The sequence below is a fragment of the Scomber scombrus genome, chromosome 10, assembly GCF_963691925.1.
Source record: "Scomber scombrus chromosome 10, fScoSco1.1, whole genome shotgun sequence".
Lineage (NCBI taxonomy): Eukaryota > Metazoa > Chordata > Actinopteri > Scombriformes > Scombridae > Scomber > Scomber scombrus.
Genome location: NC_084979.1, coordinates 7,577,059 through 7,596,232, shown reverse-complemented (window position 1 = coordinate 7,596,232; position 19,174 = coordinate 7,577,059). Strand labels below are relative to the sequence as shown.

General features: G+C 39.3%; 2 protein-coding genes across 2 annotated transcripts; one reads left to right on the top strand and one right to left on the bottom strand.

The window, feature by feature from the left end:
* Positions 1-163: 163 nt before the first annotated feature.
* On the bottom strand, positions 164-8,266 carry ampd1 (adenosine monophosphate deaminase 1 (isoform M)). The gene is made up of 15 exons (XM_062427596.1): positions 7,945-8,266; positions 6,837-7,002; positions 6,487-6,640; positions 5,163-5,328; positions 4,829-5,048; positions 4,400-4,529; positions 3,785-3,979; positions 3,248-3,379; positions 2,751-2,914; positions 2,487-2,613; positions 1,973-2,136; positions 1,613-1,733; positions 1,285-1,458; positions 823-933; positions 164-597 (listed from the first exon to the last, which is right to left on the bottom strand). The coding sequence occupies exons 2-15, from the start codon at positions 6,986-6,988 to the stop codon at positions 442-444; spliced, it is 2,166 nt and encodes a 721-aa protein (XP_062283580.1). The 5' UTR covers positions 6,989-7,002; positions 7,945-8,266; the 3' UTR covers positions 164-441.
* Positions 8,267-16,958: 8,692 nt separating this feature from the next.
* Positions 16,959-18,921, top strand: rassf11 (Ras association domain family member 11). The gene is made up of 2 exons (XM_062427769.1): positions 16,959-17,061; positions 17,164-18,921. The coding sequence occupies exons 1-2, from the start codon at positions 16,959-16,961 to the stop codon at positions 18,498-18,500; spliced, it is 1,440 nt and encodes a 479-aa protein (XP_062283753.1). The 3' UTR covers positions 18,501-18,921.
* Positions 18,922-19,174: the final 253 nt, after the last annotated feature.

Sequence of the window (19,174 nt, the reverse complement as noted above, 5' to 3'; positions counted from 1 at the left end):
TTTATAACTTACCAGAAACTTATGAGTGCAGCGGTAGCACTGTGTGCCAAGTCACACAGTCAACACAACTAGACAAGATCCTGCAGTTAAGCAAACAATTTTGCAATCTGACACTGGTTTAATTATAAGTTGCATCACTGAGGAAAATACCACACAAAGACGCTTTGTTCTTTTCACGTTTTATTTACTTTCGTTGTTACATGATGTTTTTCCATATGGAATACACATTTTGAAGAACACAATTGGACAAGATGTGTGGATGATGTACAATGAAGACAATTATCAACAAACTTCCTTTCTCCAAATGGCTTGAGAGAACATCAGTATGTTACAATGCTTTAAGTTTGTTGAAGAGTTTACAAAAGTGAAAAACTTTTTGGGGATGTGTTTTCTGATTTCTGAACTGTCTTTTTAAATTTCTCACAAAAGTGATGAAATTATTTACTCAGACTTCACGCCGTCCTTGATGAGGTTGAGCTCATAGCACAGGGTCTCATAGCGATATGCCATACGGATCTGGGCCACATTGCTCTTACGGATGTCGTTGCCCTCTGGTCCCTCCTTCAGGTAGTCCTTACCAAGGAAGTGGGTCTTCTCCTGGAGCACAGAAAAAAAACGCAAGCATGTTTGAGTGCAAGTAAGAGCGTAACCTCACCTCTATGTTGAATATGGCGTATACCAGCCAGGCTAATATGTTGATTTGAGTATCCACAGTGTGAAAACATCACTACAATTACTGTTTTGAACCATATAGATGTTGCCAAAGAGAAGTTAATGATACTTATTTATCATCACACTTAGAGCTCTCCATCTGTGTATTACCTCATTAGACAAGCTGCTCTGCAACACGCTGTTCTTGGAGATCTCACACATATCGCAGGTACTTAGCTTGAAGACCTGGGCTGCAATGGCATACTCTTCCATCAAGGGTTCCTGTGAACATAAAGGCCAAGATTTACGGTTTACAAGTATGAAGCTACACAGTGCTTTGGAGAGCATTTCATAGCATATTAGTATCTGCAATTCAATTTTGCCCATATACAATTCCTCATGTGACACAAACATGTTTATATCTTTAAAATGCATGTTCATTCAATATTTATTCTATTCTTTTTTGATTCAGTGTGCTGGGAATGTGCCTGCAGAACATGAAAACAAAGACTTGCAAAGAAAATTAAAATGCACAGATCTGTAGATGTACACAATACAATAGCCATTGTACACAGCACAGAATGCACCATAGTCTACAGCATCATCAAAGGCCCTCAATCCATGTGCTCAGACCTTGGTATAGTGGAACTGCATAGGGTCGTCAGTGGACAGAGAAACCACCAGGCCTTTTTTGTGGAACTCCAGCAGGGGGTTCTTGGCATACTCCAGGAACAGGCTGTTGTTGCTCAAGGGGGACATGGCGATGGGGATCTGGGTCAGGAAGTACAGGTACTGCAGCACAGGACTCTGGTGGTGGATAGATTGATAGATAGATAGATAGATATTATTCATTTACAGTGCATTTCAATTCTTATCATGGTCATATTGTGCTTTATGACAATGATAACACAAAGTGAGACGCTGCATCAAAGCTTCCATTGTATCCATTGTGAGGACTGACCTTCTTGAGATTGAGACCATGAGAGATGTTGTCAGCAGTCATGAAGGAAGCCAGCAGATGGGTGACGGCACCGGCCTCACCGCAGTGAGGCCTGAACATGAATGTGTTCATCCCCCTCGATCTGGAAAGCAAAAGACAAACAAGTATTATACACAGAAAGCGTGTATATATTTTTGTTATTCTTGTTATTCTATTCTTCATTTATTTTCAAATATGCACACACTGTGTGTATTTCAGGGCTAATGATGAGATTTTAAAGGAATGAGGAGAAAGTATCATGGATGGAAATGGAAAAAAATGGAAAAAAACAGCAAACATTAAATAATAATATTCTGGCAAGCTAATACTAAAGTTACCCACCTACGGAGTTGGTTGAGCACAGCGATGTTGGCATACATGTAGTAGATGTAATAAGTGTAGGAGGGGTTCTTGACAATGTCCCACTCCTCTGGTTTGGGGCTCTTGGTGCAGAACATGTGACCACTGTGCTTGGACTCATCATCCACACTGTCAAAACCTGTCACCTAGACAACAGGAAGGCAATGGTTAATTATTTGAGGTGATGGAACACAGACTTCTCTGGTAATTTAACATCCACCTGCTGGTTATTCTGGTGCCTTTGAGTCTGGGGCAAAGATAGTTGTGAATAACTGGATGTATTCCCTGATGTTTGACTACATCTCAGCAGAAATTAACATTCACATTTGAGATTAACACGGAAAAAGCAAAGCTTCTGTTCACATGTCATGCGATGCAACTCTGGCAGATGTTTTATCATATTTCCTGTACTTATATCCATAATATATGGGAAAGAAATCCATCCTTTAACCAAGATAACATTATGATTTTTTTTGTGTCTGTGTTTTTGACTCACATGCCGGAGGAAGAGGCTGAGCTCAGGGTTGGTGTGTGGATCGATGGTAGCCTGGAACACGGGAAGGAAAATGTTCTCCAACATTTTGCCAAAGTGGGGCACAAAGTCCCTGCCTCTGAAGATGTCACTAAGATAGAAGAGGCACCAAACATAATGATTAAAATCATTACATAAACATGAATAAAGTAAGTCACGGCTGCAATTTGTCATGAAAACTCTGTCTGTCTCACAGTTGGAATAAAAATGCATGAAACAATGACTTACTAGATCCTGGGTACTTGAATCATCCATTTTAGATTTGGGGAGTAGACTCTGTGCTTGACAAACCAACCAGAGAGTTTGGTCCACTCATTGGGGTTGCAGCCGTAGATGGACAGACGAGGCTCAGCGTACTGGTACTTGGCATCCTCCAGGTCAGTGGCTACTTCCTGGTTTATACAAAGGTCAAATCAGGCTCAAATCACAGAAAGTTTGATATATAATAGTGTTGGCAGGTCAGTAGGCTGCTAAATACACAACAGAAAGCAATGTAATATCTCCTTCTAGGATGCTGGCCTACCATACTGCAACTGCAAACAGGATATATATATATATATATATATATATATATATCCTGTATATATATATATATATATCCTGTATATATATATATATATCCTGTATATATATATATATATATATATATATATATTTATATATATATATTAGAATAGTCTCTCTGTGATGTTTCTTTCTACAATATGTTATTACATATAACTAACCTTGATGATGGTGGCAAAGTACTCTCCATTGATGTGGTTCTCTGTCTTCATGTACAGGTCACGCAGCTCACTGGCTCCTACGGGGTTGTACTTGGCGTTGAACTTATCAAAACGCTGGAATGTTTGTCTACCCTTCAAAAAAAAGGAGGAAAAAAAGAAACAAGAGTTAGGTCAAGGAAGATTGACTGAAGGAATGGGTAGCTTCTTGACTGTAACATGGGGTTTAGCAATTGTTTTTTTTTCAAAATCTGGTATCTGAATGGTTTATAGTATGGCCCCTGAAGTGCCAGTTTTGGATGCTCTTTAAAATTCTGATACTGTAATTTTCATATATTATTGCTGAAACACACTAGTTTGTTGTATAAAAACATTTAAAAGTTACTTTCTGATATCTGAATCTGATCTGAATGATCAGATGTATTGATGATAAGAAAGTCACTAATAAGTATGCTTGGATGCTCTAAGACAGTCAGAGAAAGGTAAAGTATGTCTGTCCACATCTAAGTCCACTAATGTTTCATCCAGTCATTAACGTACAGCGTGCACATCCAGGGAATCCACAGTCAGATCATATGGATGCAAGTTGAGAGTCTCGAAGAGCTCCTTCATTGTGACCTCCCGACCCTTGATTTTGTGCACGACGCGGTCAGCGTCATCACGGTAAGACTTCTTGATGAAGCGCAGAAGGTGTTTCTGGTTCATGCAGGCAGCAGCGTGGATATGGGTGTCCACCTGGAATGGCAGAGAGAGGACAGGGAGTGGATCGCTGAGGTTTGGGGTGTTTATGTGGTGTAATAGCTTTGCTCAGTCACAAGAGGGAGCTGTACACACACACATACACAAGGTGCATGGCAGCTGTAAGTGAGGAGAAAGAGACAAAATAAGCTGTCTGAGAAATCTAAATTCAAATGTACTATCTCATGATTTATGTATAAAACTTTATTTTACCATTTCCTATCTTTACCTATCTAAAATCCAGTCTGGGTGGGAAATGTATCCATACATCTTTCATCCTGTGTTTTCTTATGCTAATATGTTGTCTTTTCAGAATAAAATGGCCCAAGGCATAGGCTTAAGGTTGATTTGGGAATGAGTTTATGTTTTTAAGCAAATCATATTACAGTATCCTTGCTAAATGTATTTCATGGCTACCTTCCTGCAGTTGTAGAAGTCCCTGTGGGGGTTCATCTTCAGCTCCTTCATCTCCTCCATCTCATTCAGCATCTCATGCACATTGAACTTGGACATGAGGAACTTCAGACGGCGGTGAGTGTAAGTCTTACTGCAAACCAAATAATCAAACATATTAATCACTATTTGTTATTGTATGGTATTTTGTTGTAGCGCTCTTAAGGGCCCCTGTGGATCCTCAGGACCACACTGAGCATTTGAGGTATATTATTTATTAGTCCACAGGCCAAAGGGTCATCTAAAAGAAGTCATTCTTGAATTCTTTGCATGGTTTTAAAAGACTTTGGTCGTACAGTGAGTTGAGTATGGTTGAAATCATGGAGGGACAGCTGAGAAAATGGAGATATTAATATTTAAGACAGGGTAATAAACCCATTTTAAATGACTCACGTTGGGCCCTGTGCGATGAGAGCGATGAGGAAGTTCATGTCGTCGATGAAGGTCTCATAGTCAGGGCAGGGCAGGTCTTTGGGCTGATGTTTGTCAGCAGCTGCAGCATCATTGAACACCTGGATGACACCATCCTTCATGCGAGCAACTAAGCCCAGATTCTTAGGCAGTGCCTTTGAATCGAAGGGGTCTTCCCCATCCTTTGGAGGTTCTGTGAAGACTACAGATACATGCAAATATAGCATTTGAGTAACCTGGTGGTAAAGAAAATATCATATCATGTCAAGCCTAGTCCCATCCTCCCTGCTGAGCCCTGTCTCCTTTGTCTGCTCACCTGGCAGCACCGTATCTTCTACCTTGTAGGGCTCTCCCTCAATCTCACGCAGGTATTGGGAGGCTGTCCGTGGGAAACGCTGATAAGCCAGCCTCATGTACTTCTCCCTGATGGTCAAGGCACGGTACAGACCCTTACAGGACAGCTCGAAGTCGTCCATGGTCACCTAAATAGTAGATACATTAGTAGTGTAGCAATTTGCCACACATCTCTGGAAGTCTCAACTGATTACAAGCAAAAACAGCGTTCCTTTATAAATTTACAACTACATGTTACTTTAATATCTAATTTAAGTAAACACCAGCTCTACACTCACTACAAAAACTGTTGACAGGTTTCTGTTTTCTTTGACCTGCTGCATCATGTGAAGCAGCCATTTCCTGTGATTCTATGTAATACGTCACCCTAGTGAGTAAACCTGAAATGTATCTTAACAAGGGTGAATTTTTTAGATGGGCTAAAGCAGAAATAACAATCAGCTCCTCCAAGGTGTTTCTCTCCCTGTAAATGTCAAACTCACTGTCATGAAACCTAAACCCCAGCATGGTCTCAGATGAGCTCCATTCATGGGCCCCTGTTAGTGGGAGGGAGACTGAAAGGCCACTAACCCACAGACAGACTGTATACTCAGTGAAATTCAAGGTCAATACCTCAAGCATTCACTTTAACCTGACACAAGTCTAACTTGGGAACCTTCAGTAAGACGTAGGAATGCAGTGGTAAACAATACTGTTACTACACTGTAAAACATCATACCAGAATTTAGTGAAATCAGCTGGTCTTTAATACACTTATTTGCTCAAAAGAAAGCAAATAAGACATTTCCCAAATTGTCAAAAATATTCCTTTAAGCCTTGCTTTTAGTTTAAAAAAAGTTACATGATGTAAACTTGTCGGTTCATACATGTTAATTAAAGACAGTGTTCCACACATTTAACAAAGTCAAACAAGTTCATTGGACTTAACTCATACTATAGGTCAGTGAGTTTCACTTCACAACTAATGAGTAGACCTTAATGAAAAATTATTCAACTTGAGTTCATGATGGGAACTTACTGAACTGGCTAAAATGTTTTACAGCACTGAACTGTATTACCAACAGTCAATGATTATCATAGTCTTCACAATGAGCATAAACATTGAATTACCAGTATATTTTTTCCAGCCTATAAACACCCACTCTTCTCCTGTCCAATTTTACATCAAAGTTTGTTCTAAGTCTAAACTTTAACTACTACTACTAATCTTTACCTTACTCTAAAACTAACTTTTAATATAAATTCACCAGTGAAAGTTAATAGCGAGGAAGGAAAATAAATGGTACCCCGGCGGCATAGTCTCCGATGATGGCCACTCTCTGGAAGTCGGGTACTTCCAGGTAGGTGGGCGTTTCCACCTCCACTGCTACTATAGGGGCAACAGATTTCTTGGTAGAACCTGAAGGCACAGTTATGGTGCGGCTGCGTTGAAGCCTCTTGCTGTGGATGAGGAGTGGTGTGGTTAGTGGTTGGCTTCATCCTCTCATTGTCAAAATTTCAGAAACATTTGTCATGAAACCCAACCAAATTCCCCTCAGTATTAATGTCAGCTAACTTTAAGGGAACTTACATGGTGTTAAAATGTAGGTAAATGTATTTTTTTACCATATAATTTGACCTTTGATACTGATCTCACCGTTTCTCAGTGTCATCATCAGCGTGCAGATGCTTGGCCATCTCTTGGTGCAGGATGGGGCAGTCGTCAGCCACATCAAACATGGAGATCTCATCACGGTGAGACTCGTCTTTGGTCTCAGACGCAAAGACTCTCTCCGCGAAGGCCCGCATTTTATCATCGGTCTCTGTCAGGCACCACAAAAGTGTTGGAAATGTGCAAACAGTAATGCACTATGCTCCCATCACATCATGCGGTAGTAAACTAAGCAAGCTATGGCTTAGAGGTGAGCTACAAACAGAACTTCTTGACTGCTAATGGCTGCATGAACATGACTGCTGAAAGATGTAAATGCAAGAAACAAATGGTGGACATGACATCCTACATCTATGACACAGAAGGCACATACCTTACCTAAGTATACAGACTCCAGCGCATGCGTCGTATACATGACCAAAAATAGACTCAGCCACTACAAGTCTGCAACTCTGACAACTCTCCCATTTGCGCGGCAATCATAAAGTCCCATGCATATAGAAAAACAGAAACTACATAGATGAAGCACTAACACACACAGTTGGCTTGACTCATGAGTACAAGAGAGTAGAGCTTTTCTAAATGTATAACCCCAGACCCTATTTTCTTATCATATTACATGTTACTGTTTATTATGCACTGTTTGCATCCTGGCAAACAAGATGCCAGGAAGCAAACAAAGCTTTCTTCTCTGGGAGAACAACTCCAGTATCGCACATGTGAATCGAGTGATTTTGTCACTCACTCTATAATGGAGTGAGTGAACCAATTTAAATCAGAATTCATCAATGCCCTGAAACAATTACACGAAAATAGGGTCAAGGTCCAAAATGGACCTGGGGTCATCAACTAAGGTATGTACAACATTACGTCAATGGTGTTCAAGTTTCATAACAAACATAATTACAATGCACTGCATGAGAGGAATTACTCAACACCTGCTACAGAGATAACTTCTCTCTAGATCAAACTCTACATGTTACATGCGCATACTAGCCAACAGCAAAGGCTTTCTACTCTAGGGCAACAACTCCAGTATTCACATATGACATATGAGTAATTTTGGTTTCCACTCCTCACCCTCCATACTTACTATGATGACCTGATCATGCCCAGCAAGTAGAGTAGCACCACCAGAATAAACCCCAAAAAAGAGAGTGTTAGAAAAGCATGGGTTAAAACATGTTATATTCAAGGGAAATGCAAGCCCAGTCATTTACTGTGTACTGCAGTATATGCATACCAGAATGCACCATTTAACTGCAGATTTTAGGAACAGACTGTAATATTAATGGATGATTACGATATAAAATATTGAAATGCATGCAATAGTAGATGCTGAAGATATGCACAATGAAATGAGATAATGGACCAATGCATACAGTTTATGGTGAAAGGATAAGTGGGATTAAGGTAACACACAATGTCAGAATGGATAATGGAGAGGACACATGGTTGTTAAATTGAAATGACAAGTATTTGTAAAAGTAATCTTGATGGTACATGCAGAAATGATGACGTAATGGAACAGGTTTCGGATGTGAAGGATACGCAGGTGATATGAAGATGCATCTCCCCTGTCTCCCTGCAATGTGGAATGTGGCCATCCTTTGATGGTTCAAACAAGTCTAAAGGTCTTGTTTGTGTACTGCTTTGCTAATTGTCAAACATCTCCATATTGGACAAGTCAATAAGGTGTCTGACAAAAGTCATTTATTAATGTAAATGTTCACTTTCAGTTCAGTTTTGATAGATGATGCTACATTTGTGAGGCATCTGATAACAAATATGGTGTAAAGCACCAGGCAACCAATACTGAATGTGAACAATAGATTAATAAACAGTGTCCATTTCCTCAATATGACTTTCCATTTCAAATAGAGCAGACTTTGATTTACCAAGATCCATATTTGGAGGCTGCAGTGAAATGCACTTGAGTCATTGATGTGACTGTCTCACAACCATACAGTAAACCATGCATTTGAAACCGCTTCACTTGGTCTCCAAACTTCTTAAGTGGTTTCTCAGCTCTGTACTTACTTCCTTCATCTGATGAGTGAGCAAAATGCCCCAGTCAGGGTGGGACGGTCCAGGTTAGAGAGAGACCAAACAGATGTGGTTATGTCTCAAAGCAGTAATAACATGTTTACAGACTTTGCTTATTAATGGGATTATTTCTTTAGTAGAAAATGAAAAATTTCCCAGGACACTGAATCTGAATATTGTTGAATATCCCAAATGAAAAAAAATAATTATTTTCATCTGCACTCAGATGAGAATAATCATCTCAAAACCTTGGTAAATTAAACTAAACTATCTGCATGTCTAAAGATCACCAGATGTAAGCTAGAAAGCATGTGACTCTTTGATATTAGACTCATCTGAATTTGATCGGTTTGATCATTAACACATTTGTCATCAGCTCTCTGCAGCTGCTCCGGCAGACAACCCTGTTGTGAAATCTCTGCAGTCACATCAGCAAATCACAACACATGTAAACAGTCTCAAACACATTCACCACAAACAATAGTGTTTTAAAGATTTTTATGCTGAGGACACAATACGAGAAGGAACATGAGGAAAGCATAAAACTAGAGTTCAAATCAGGCAAAAGTCACTGAATGACCTGATCTCCATTTGACCTGTGAGAATCTGCTGACAAATCACATCCATCAGACATACTATCTTGACATTTTCACAGCTGGTACTCTTCTTTTTTTTCATTTCAAGGCTGATACACCCCTCTGGATTTTTATGACATGAATTTGAACCCTTACAAAGGAGCTCAGAAAGGTGTTTTATATGTTGGAATCTGCTGATTGAAGTAATTATAAAGATTACCAGAACTAGTCAGAAAATTTGGCCCAAGCTCAGATGACGTAAGAAAGATGAAAGTAAACAGAAGACTTCACCCTGTGATGACAGTATGGCCTTCATACTGAAACTATATGCATTTTAACCCCAGTGAACCTGCCATTAAAGCTGTCAGGACCAATGTTAGGGCCATCTATAAGAATTTGCACGGGCAAACCTGGGAATGTATTCATTGAATGTTGCTGATATGCTGCACAGCAAGGTGTGTGACCCCTGTGATAAACATTCAAAGCTTTTTTGAAAATGTTTTATGAGTTTTCACTTCCATTCTTTCCGTTCTTCTCGAACCAGAGGATCTTCGATTTTGCTTTTACAACTTTTTATGTGTTGGCCAAAATATTCTATTGGTTAGCAAAAATGAAATGGATTACACTATTGGTGAAGGCTTTCTTCAATTCAACTTTATAATCATGAAAAAATGATCCTGAAAATGAAATCCAGCCCCTCCTCCTGTATGTGAGAAAGCATGTTCATCAATGCGTCCGTACTCACCTGGCGCTATGACTTTAGGCATGGTGACGCTGTTCCAGTATAATGCTCCCTGAGAACTGGCAAAAGGGGGTCAGCCACTGGACCACTGTAGTAGGGAAGTGTGGAGCCCCGTACTGGGTCTCTGCAATATTAAGCTCCCTCTGCCTCACGTGTAACCAGAACCTGCTGTGCCCACGCCTAGATGTAATGGTGAACTCATACGCGTCTATTTTAAGTTGTCTATGTGCATGCAGGACTCACTGACAGGCACAGCGTGTAGACAAAGAGAGGGGTGTGTATGTGTGAGGGGCTTGACATTATATAACACCCTGATAGCTGCATACATTGCTCTCTACATGGTTGTTGGGTTTTAAGATAAATGCTTCATGGGGCGTAATAATCTTATACTTACAAATTCAACAGGTTTTCAGTGTTGTTATTAGTGTTGCTGTTGGGTGAAAATGTCATGGTTTCAGAAAACGAGAACACGAGAAGAGCACTCTCTCATCCCATGGGGCCTTCAGCTGGTTTGAAAACATAAAAATCCATAAATGCGACACGATCCCTTCAATTGACATCAGTGATCTGAAGCACTGTGTTAGCAACATAACACATTGAGCTCCCCGTTGCTATATTAGATCCAATTTGGTGTCTTTTGACATATTTCCTGTGGTTGGTTCACCCAAATGACTTAACATTTACTCACTCATCCCTATTGTGTCTATTAGGGATAGAGTGATAAATTGGCCACGCTGATAAATCAGGCAATATAACAGTAGCTCATTGCAGATATATCAGTATTGGTTTATAAAGTCTGTCAGCCTGAAAAAAATGATGTCAGACTACAATTGCCAAATATCGAAGTCATTTACAAACAGTGTGTCCATTGCATAGTACATTGAAAATGTCTCTCAGGACATATCTCATGGCATATTTTTATTAGATTTTTCAAACTCAAATATTATATTGGCACTGGCCTAAAAATCAAGTTTTGGTATCTCCCAGAAAGTTTGAGTTTTAATTTATTTATTTGCTAGTTTTTATATAACTGACAGGGCTGGATTAACTCATTAAGAGGCCCAAGGGCAAACACAAAATGTTGGCACCTGGTTATTCCCATTGTTAGTCGTGGGGAGCCCCACCCTTTGAGTTAGCCCAGTTATAATTGGACAGAACACATTTATTTACAAATATGCACTAAGTAAGCATAATAGCAAGTCATAATTAAGAAGCTAAACCCTGATTTTGACACAGGATCCATCTATAAAACAGGGCCTGAAGAATATGTTAGAGCTATAGTATAGATTAAAAAAGTATGGTGTGATACAAACCTCAAAACAACAACAAACAAAACAACAAATGCCCTTACTATTTCAGTTAATATTGTGCTTCAGTGCATATTGCCAAACAAATCTGCAATCACTCAAATGAGCACAAAGTATTTGCTGCACAGGTATTTAGGGGTCTTTGGGGCCCTTGAGGGTAAGAGGACCCATAAATCTTATCTAAAAAAAACAACAAAACAAACCAAAAAAAACTGTCTGCTCAGCTAGATACCATAATAGATAAATAGAAAAATATTTGTTTTGTAGTTTCGCATGAAAAATCCTTGTTGTCATTGCCCAGATTTTTCCATTCACTTTGTATAACACATCTCTACTTTCCATTCATTCTGAGACGCTGTGCAGTTTGGAGACACTTAACAAGCCATCTATTTTTAGGGAATGTGATCCTAAATGTCAAAGTTCCTCTTAGGGTGCAACTAGTTTGAGAGAAGAAGATAGAAATGGGCTGTCAGTCAGTTCAACACCCAGAAATTCATATTACAGGTAGGATTTTAAAACTTCTGAATAGCTATTGTGAAACAAGACATTATGGAAAAGACAGACCGTTGCAGATGACACATTTAATGAGGTTACAGATGTTTATGGTTCACTAATGGCCTGATTATGATATAACTGACAGAAGAGTTCTGTGACATTATCTTGAACCACCAGAGATGGATTTAATTTCAGTATCATTTCTCAGCAATTGTTTGGTTTGTTTGTATTGCTTTGGCTATTGCTGTTTGGATTGCCTGTTCTCAATAAGAATACTTGTCAAATAAAGAAGTCAAATTAATTTCCTATCAACAAATTTCAGTTTCTGAAACCCAATCAATTTCTCCTCTCTAATTATCTGACAATGATTGCTTCATAAAGTCCATCTTTGTGTGTGAATTTGTAATGTTCACATTCACATGAACTTGAATGCTACATCTTGAAATATGAGATGCATCAGTCAAGTTTACATGAATGTGAACTTGAAGGACAAACTATTGACAGAGACAACAAATGTGCAGACTGACATGAATGAATGAACAGGTCTCGGTTCATTCATGTTAGCCGGCGCAGACATGATAATTTTTTATTCGTGATCCGGAGAGATCTAACTGTTCCTCACCATGAACCTGAGAGATTATCAGCAGCTGGACATGTGGTCTACATGGGCTACAGGGAGCAGGGTGTCCAAGTTTCCCTGTCTCATATTACCCCTATCATCATCACCCGGACTGTCAAACTCTACCAAATTACAACAGGTGCTCCACTGTCCTGCCTCTAGCTATAGAGTTGTCGGGTAGTGTTTGGCTTTAAAATTTGATTTGATTTTCATTTTTCTAATCAATTTCTGAGCTCACATGACAACCAGGGAAAAATAACAAAACATGAGCCAAATAAACACCAAAGCTGTGTACACCAACAGCAAATAAATGAATCAGACACCACAAATAGTATTTTTCCAATATATAAATAGTTCAAATTGGTGTGACACAGCAATGTTTTGTTTGGTATTGAATATTAACTAGCGTCAAGTCAACTACAGGTCCTCCAAGTTCTTGCGAAAAGAAATCTGAAACCTCTGCTCCTCCAACAGTCATTGAGACTTATGATGTAACTTAACACCACTTTTTTGTATCAGCATAAATGAGAAATTAACTATATTGTCTGCAAGTGTGCATCTTTTATGGGTGAAAAGCAACATTTGGCACAATTAGTATTTAAGTCTTAAGTACAATCCTACATCTTTGAAATGAAACAGCCACGCTTATAAAAAGAATGGAAGTTCAAAATATTCAGCAGCGCAGACTCACTGAGGAATGAGTACTATGTGCTTGATAGTGGTGGCTACGTGTTGGACACTTTACAAGTTCAGCATGTTTACATGTTCTGTTTGGATGGTAATCAGCCTTTCCTGTTAGAAAGATAAAGAGGAACACCCATGACCTAAAAACAGCATAACCACGTAAACCTTGCTGGTAAATACACGTATACATGACCTGTTCGTTTTTTTAAAGTTTCATAAGACTGTTTAGATTTTAACCTACAAACCTCAACCTCTAATCAGTTATTCTTAAATAACAAATATAGATTTTTTAAAGGACAGGTTCACCATTCACTATATGAACATTGAAATAGGTTTTTCCTGCAGTAATCATTCCTCCTGCTCATACTGACTCATTATAAGATCCCTTCATAATCCACTTACAATGTAAGTGATGGGGGCCAGAATCCAGTGTGCAAAAATGTATTTAAAAGTTCGTCTGAGGCACTCCAAATGAGTCAAATCAAGTAGATGCCTTTCAACTTCACAGCCTTTTTAGTGCCAAAGTCCTTGTTTTTGTTGTTATACTTCCATCACAGCTCAACAGGAAAACACTATCTGTGGAAATATTCCTGCAATGCCTATTCAGTTTGACGCAATGAACATTCTGCCTGCCCCCCTGCCTCTAATTCAGGTACCGGCACTATCTCAGTTACTGTTAAATGGAGCAATCACTATCATGTCCCCCCTAAGCTTAATTCTCTTGCCATATTTTCCACTCCCACAGCTGTTCCTTTGAGAATCACAGATATACAGAATGAATAACAGATCAAACACAAAATGTTCTGCATTTAATATTATAAATAGTTGCAGAAACAGAAGCAATTTAAGTCCTGTAACTGTTTCTACATCTGAGCATTTGACTTCTGTTTCAGGAAATTCTCGCTCAGTTCCTGACCCTCCTTCAAACTCGATAGACTTTCATTCTTTTAAGTCGAGAAGAGGCTTGGGTTTATTGCACTTAAATATCAGAAACTTGTTACAGAGAACTTAATTATGAAACACATGGACATTTTAATTTCAAACTGAGCCAGACATTCTTGCTCTCACTGAATCGTGGCTTTAAAAAAAAGTACTGGTCATTCAGATGTTTCTATTAATAACTACAAGGTTTTTATTAGAATTGGCAGGGTGGCCAGAGGAGGTGGTGAGGCTGTTTATGTGAAATGCAATTTCCAGTTGCAGTTTTAAAAAGAATTTCACCTCCTAAATTATTTGATTTTATTGCTTTAAAAGTTGAACCTACACAATAACGCTGTTATAGTTGTAGGTGTCTATAAGCATCCATCTGTCCCAGTTGAGGCCTTTGCTAAGGTTGACTGAGCTACTGACACCTTTTTTAAGTTCAGTCATCTTGGGTGATCTGGGAAATGTAAATGATATTTCAAAATCCAGTCTAGCTAACATTATTCTCTGTAATAAACCTGAAAAATAAATCCTCAGTGGAGTATTTGAACCAGGGATAAGTGATCACTCACTTATAGCTTGCATCACAGATGTGAGCATTAAGAAAGCGATTGCTCATATACAAAATAAAAGGAACCTGAAATACCTCAATTTATAAGTGTTTTTTTTAATAACAAATATAAATCGATTTTATTTCAATTGTTGATAGACATGCTCTCTTTAAGAAAGTAAGCGTTAAAGCTAGATCTGGCCCATGGTTCACAGCTAACATAACTGAGCTTTTTAACTCTAGACACAGAGCTTGGCAGTTCAAACACCCCCCCCCCCCCCCCCCCCCCCCCCCCAACTGGCTTCTGTACAGACAACTTAGGAATTGCTGTACTGCTGCACTAAGAAAAGCTGAGTGTGACTACTACTTTTCACCACCTGTCATAATCAAAGTAAAGTTTGGAAAGATGTTAAATCAATATTAAAAAATAACAGCTCCTTTCTAACTTTCTAAATTGACAATGGATACAGTATATTAACTGAGATATTTTAACAATCATTTTGCTGCTGGACATCTTTTTGATAATCCCATGAATGATCTCTCTAATAGATATGCAGATGACACCGTTTTATTTTTGTACTTTTATATATATATATATATAAACACAAAGAGGGAATTTGATGCTAAAACAGCTGATGCCTCATATAAGCTTCACATCAACTGTTAAATGCATTTTTGAAATTGAAAAACAAAATGACTGTGTGGGCACCCTGTGGATTTTGGCCCCCTTCACTTAGAGTGAAAGCACATTTGAAGGGGATCTTTTAATAGTCAGTACAAACAGGAGGAATCATTATAGTAAGAAAAACATCTATCAGTGTTCAAATGGGTAGACTTGAAAAATTGTGAACCTATCCTTTAAACTACACAGTACACTGAACAATAAAATCATCACATTTAAAAATCTTTTGGAATGACAGCATTTAAAAGCAGAACTCACACTGGATTCTGGCTTTAACAGCAAATAAAAATTAGCACAATTTCTCTTGAATGTGAAATAAAACCTAATATAAAGTGAGACTATGTAACTATTAAAAGACAAACAGAATCTGTATTTGCTTGAATGAAAAGTTTAACTGATAATAAATAGCAACCCTATCTGGATTTCATATACTCAGATGTTTCACTGCTACATACTCTTATTATGTTAGCACACACTGACATTAGTTGGTTCCCTAACTTGTGCCTCTGCCAAGGTTTGTTCAGACGCTGAAAGAAGCGAGTCTCTCACACACACACACACACACACACACACACACACACACACACACACACACACACACACACACACACACACACACACACACACACACACACACACACACACACACACACACACACACACACACACACACAGCTGATTGATCATCTAGTCCCTTGTTTGTGACTATCTACTCCATACAAATATACTTAAAAATTACAACCGTAAATGATGGGCCATATTTTACAGTACATTTGGCTGGCAGGAGAGCAGGTGATACATAAAAACATTAACGATGGCTGTGTGCTATTCTAGTGTCCCAGTAAGCTATGACAGTGTAACAGTAAACCAGCATGAACCATAGTAAGACCCTGACAATGAAGCATTTAAATGGAGTAAAACTATCATTAATTTAATAAATTACACCTGAATAAATGCTAATTGTGAGAGAAGTTGATCTCTTTTATTGTTTTCCTGTGTTGCACTTATAGTATAACCTTAGAAATATTCCATTTTGCTGTTTTTGTCCAACCAAAATGGGCACTGTGCAAGATGGGAGGGATCATAAACCGTCGTCCAGTGGTAGATGCCTTCAGGAATTTTAATTGGTCTTAATTGCTAGGCTGTTCCTCCCAACCAGAACATTAACCCAAGCAGACGGGTCCACACATCTGTATTACAGACAGGACAAAAAGGTAGGTCTTTATAACATTTCTTTAAGGATCTTCTTGTTTTCTGTCGATTTTTGTGTTACGGAGACAGTTTGTCACTGTAGACATCTTACAACAATCATTTGAAGTGCCTGACCAAGATATGATGGGCAGACCGATAACAGTAGCTGGTAATGAGGGTAATTTAGCTGTCTCCACTGCTTCCCCTAACAGAGACAATAAATGCTCACTGCACAATGTGCTTCAGTTTTACTAAACCTTTAACGTCTTTTTAAAACAACAGATTGGGTAATATGGAAGTGAAGGTGTCTGTGGACGGTGTTCCACGTGTGGTCTGTGGAATTACGGAGGAAACAACATGCCAAGACGTGGTCATAGCGTTGGCTCAAGCACTGGGTATGTGCCTATCCTGCTTTTTATGGCAACACATACTTTTAAGATTTACTGTATGTTCTACCATGTTCAAGCTAACATCCACACTGACATCCTTCAATTTAGGTCAGCCTGGACGCTACACATTACGGGAGAAATTTAAAGACTTTGAGAGGTGCATGACCCCCGATGAACGCCTTCTGGAGACTCTTGAGAAATACGGTGAGCAGACCAGGGAGGTCCAGCTCACGCTGCTCCACAACGGACCCTCTGCCTTGGATGAAATGACCAGAACAAAGGTTGGCAGACACCAACCTTGCCCACCACTTAGGAGAAAAGAGGCAGCCACCAGAATGCGGCGGGGCAGCGATTCACTCAGAATCAATCGCCGAAGCTTGCCACCATTGTCCTGTTTGAGACAAGAAGCTGAGCAGCAACAAGAGGACGTGAAAAGGCCTAAAAGAAAGTCTTTGACACTCATGGAGGAGGCCTGGGAATGGCTGGAGAGTCTGGGGAAAGGCAGGGTTTACAGTACTGCCAGTGATAAGGAAAGCAGCAAGAAGACTGATAAAAGGAGCAATACCTTTTTGGATGTTTCTCTCACTGCTGACAAAGATAACTTGGGTCGAAGTAGTAGAAGCAAAGTCAGAGCTCAGAAAATGTTGAAGTCAGACTTGGATAATCAAACATCCTGCTGCATGGGAAGTCAGGCGAGGGGTAAAGAAAGCAAATATTCCAAGAAAACTCAAGGGGCAAAACCTGATTATATATCCAGTTCAAGCTGTGCTACAGCTGAAGATGATAGAAATGATCTAAGAGAAACCATAATATGTCAGCTCAGCTGTTTGCAAGACTTACAGGTCCAGATAGAACAAGTGGACCAACAGATTTTAGAGCTTGAGGAGCGACAGAGGGCCAGACAAGCTGAACAGGAGGCCCAGCAGAGAATGACTGAAGATGAGATGGAGCAGATAAAGTTTTGGGAGAATGAGCTGAAGGCAGAGGAGAGTTACGAGAGAGATCTGCAAAGTCAGTTCCTTGAGATGAGGACCAAGGCTGTGGAGTGCAAGACCAAGCTGGAGGACTATAAGTGCAAAATGCAAGGACTTGGTTTCTTTGCCACTCAAAACAATGTTCAAGAGGATTCAGGGATGGTTTCAAAAGTGGGTGCAAATGCGGACATTGAGACTTCAGTTGATTCAACTCAGGAACTATATCAGGAACAATCTGATCCAGATGGGGATGTAAATATTAACAGGAAGTTCTTGCCCAGAGAAGACTTTAACCCACCTCCTGCTCTGACTACTCCCAGCCAGATAAGGGAGAGACGGCCCACAGGGCCCACTGAGCTCAGGGAGTGGTGGACACGCTGGTCTGAATCCCAAATCCCCAAACCACAGACTAAAAAGAAGGTGGTACATCGCTCTGAGCTCACTATATATCTGGGCAGTACAAAGGTTTAGTCAAATTAAGAGCTTAAGAGAAGACATATATTAAATGTAATGTATGCTTCATTGTATTCAGTGATAATTTGCAATTTAATTTCTCATGTTGCAAGATGCTGATTCTCCTTGACTTGGCCAGAGTGTTTGTATCCATTGCTCACTGTATGTACAGTATGCGGCTGGATGGAGCTATGCAGCAAGCACTGTGACGCATTAATGTCCACGGTAGCAGTCTTCCCCTGGTTAAAATTGATTTCATACCAGAAGTGAGTCCCTTAGTTCCTTTACAAGGCAACAATGACTGAGGTCAAAATCCAAATTGTTTGACAAGAGGAAGCGTCTCCATAACAAACATTCATTCAAATTTAAGAAATGTTTCAAATGAATTATTTACAAATGTTCAATTTCATATTTTAAATTGGGTTGCAGTGAAATATGGAATATATTGTAAGTACATGTCAAACTCCAGCTAGAATATATTGCTGCCTTTGTTTTATATAAATTGCAAATTCAGATTTCAGTTTGGTTTAGGCATTAATGAGGACAATAACATTTTAAATGGAAATGAATGTGACTATTATCTGAGGACATGATCAGAGAATTAGCCCCAAAGAATGGACATTGATGTATTTTATGATTCTCTGTAACAGAAAAGCACAACTGCACATCTCAAGATAGCTAGTGCAAGTGTT

What these genes read in the sequence shown, in the direction of transcription:
- rassf11 (XM_062427769.1), top strand. Translation starts at nt 16,959, where the DNA reads ATGGAAGTGAAGGTGTCTGTGGACGGTGTTCCACGTGTGGTCTGTGGA. An exon ending in AGCGTTGGCTCAAGCACTGG is followed by an intron (nt 17,062 to 17,163) that starts GTATGTGCCTAT and finishes CCTTCAATTTAG; the next exon opens with GTCAGCCTGGACGCTACACA.
- ampd1 (XM_062427596.1), bottom strand. Translation starts at nt 6,988, where the DNA reads ATGCGGGCCTTCGCGGAGAGAGTCTTTGCGTCTGAGACCAAAGACGAG. An exon ending in GATGATGACACTGAGAAACG is followed by an intron (nt 6,641 to 6,836) that starts GTGAGATCAGTA and finishes CCTCATCCACAG; the next exon opens with CAAGAGGCTTCAACGCAGCC. An exon ending in ACTTTGCCACCATCATCAAG is followed by an intron (nt 2,915 to 3,247) that starts GTTAGTTATATG and finishes TGTATAAACCAG; the next exon opens with GAAGTAGCCACTGACCTGGA.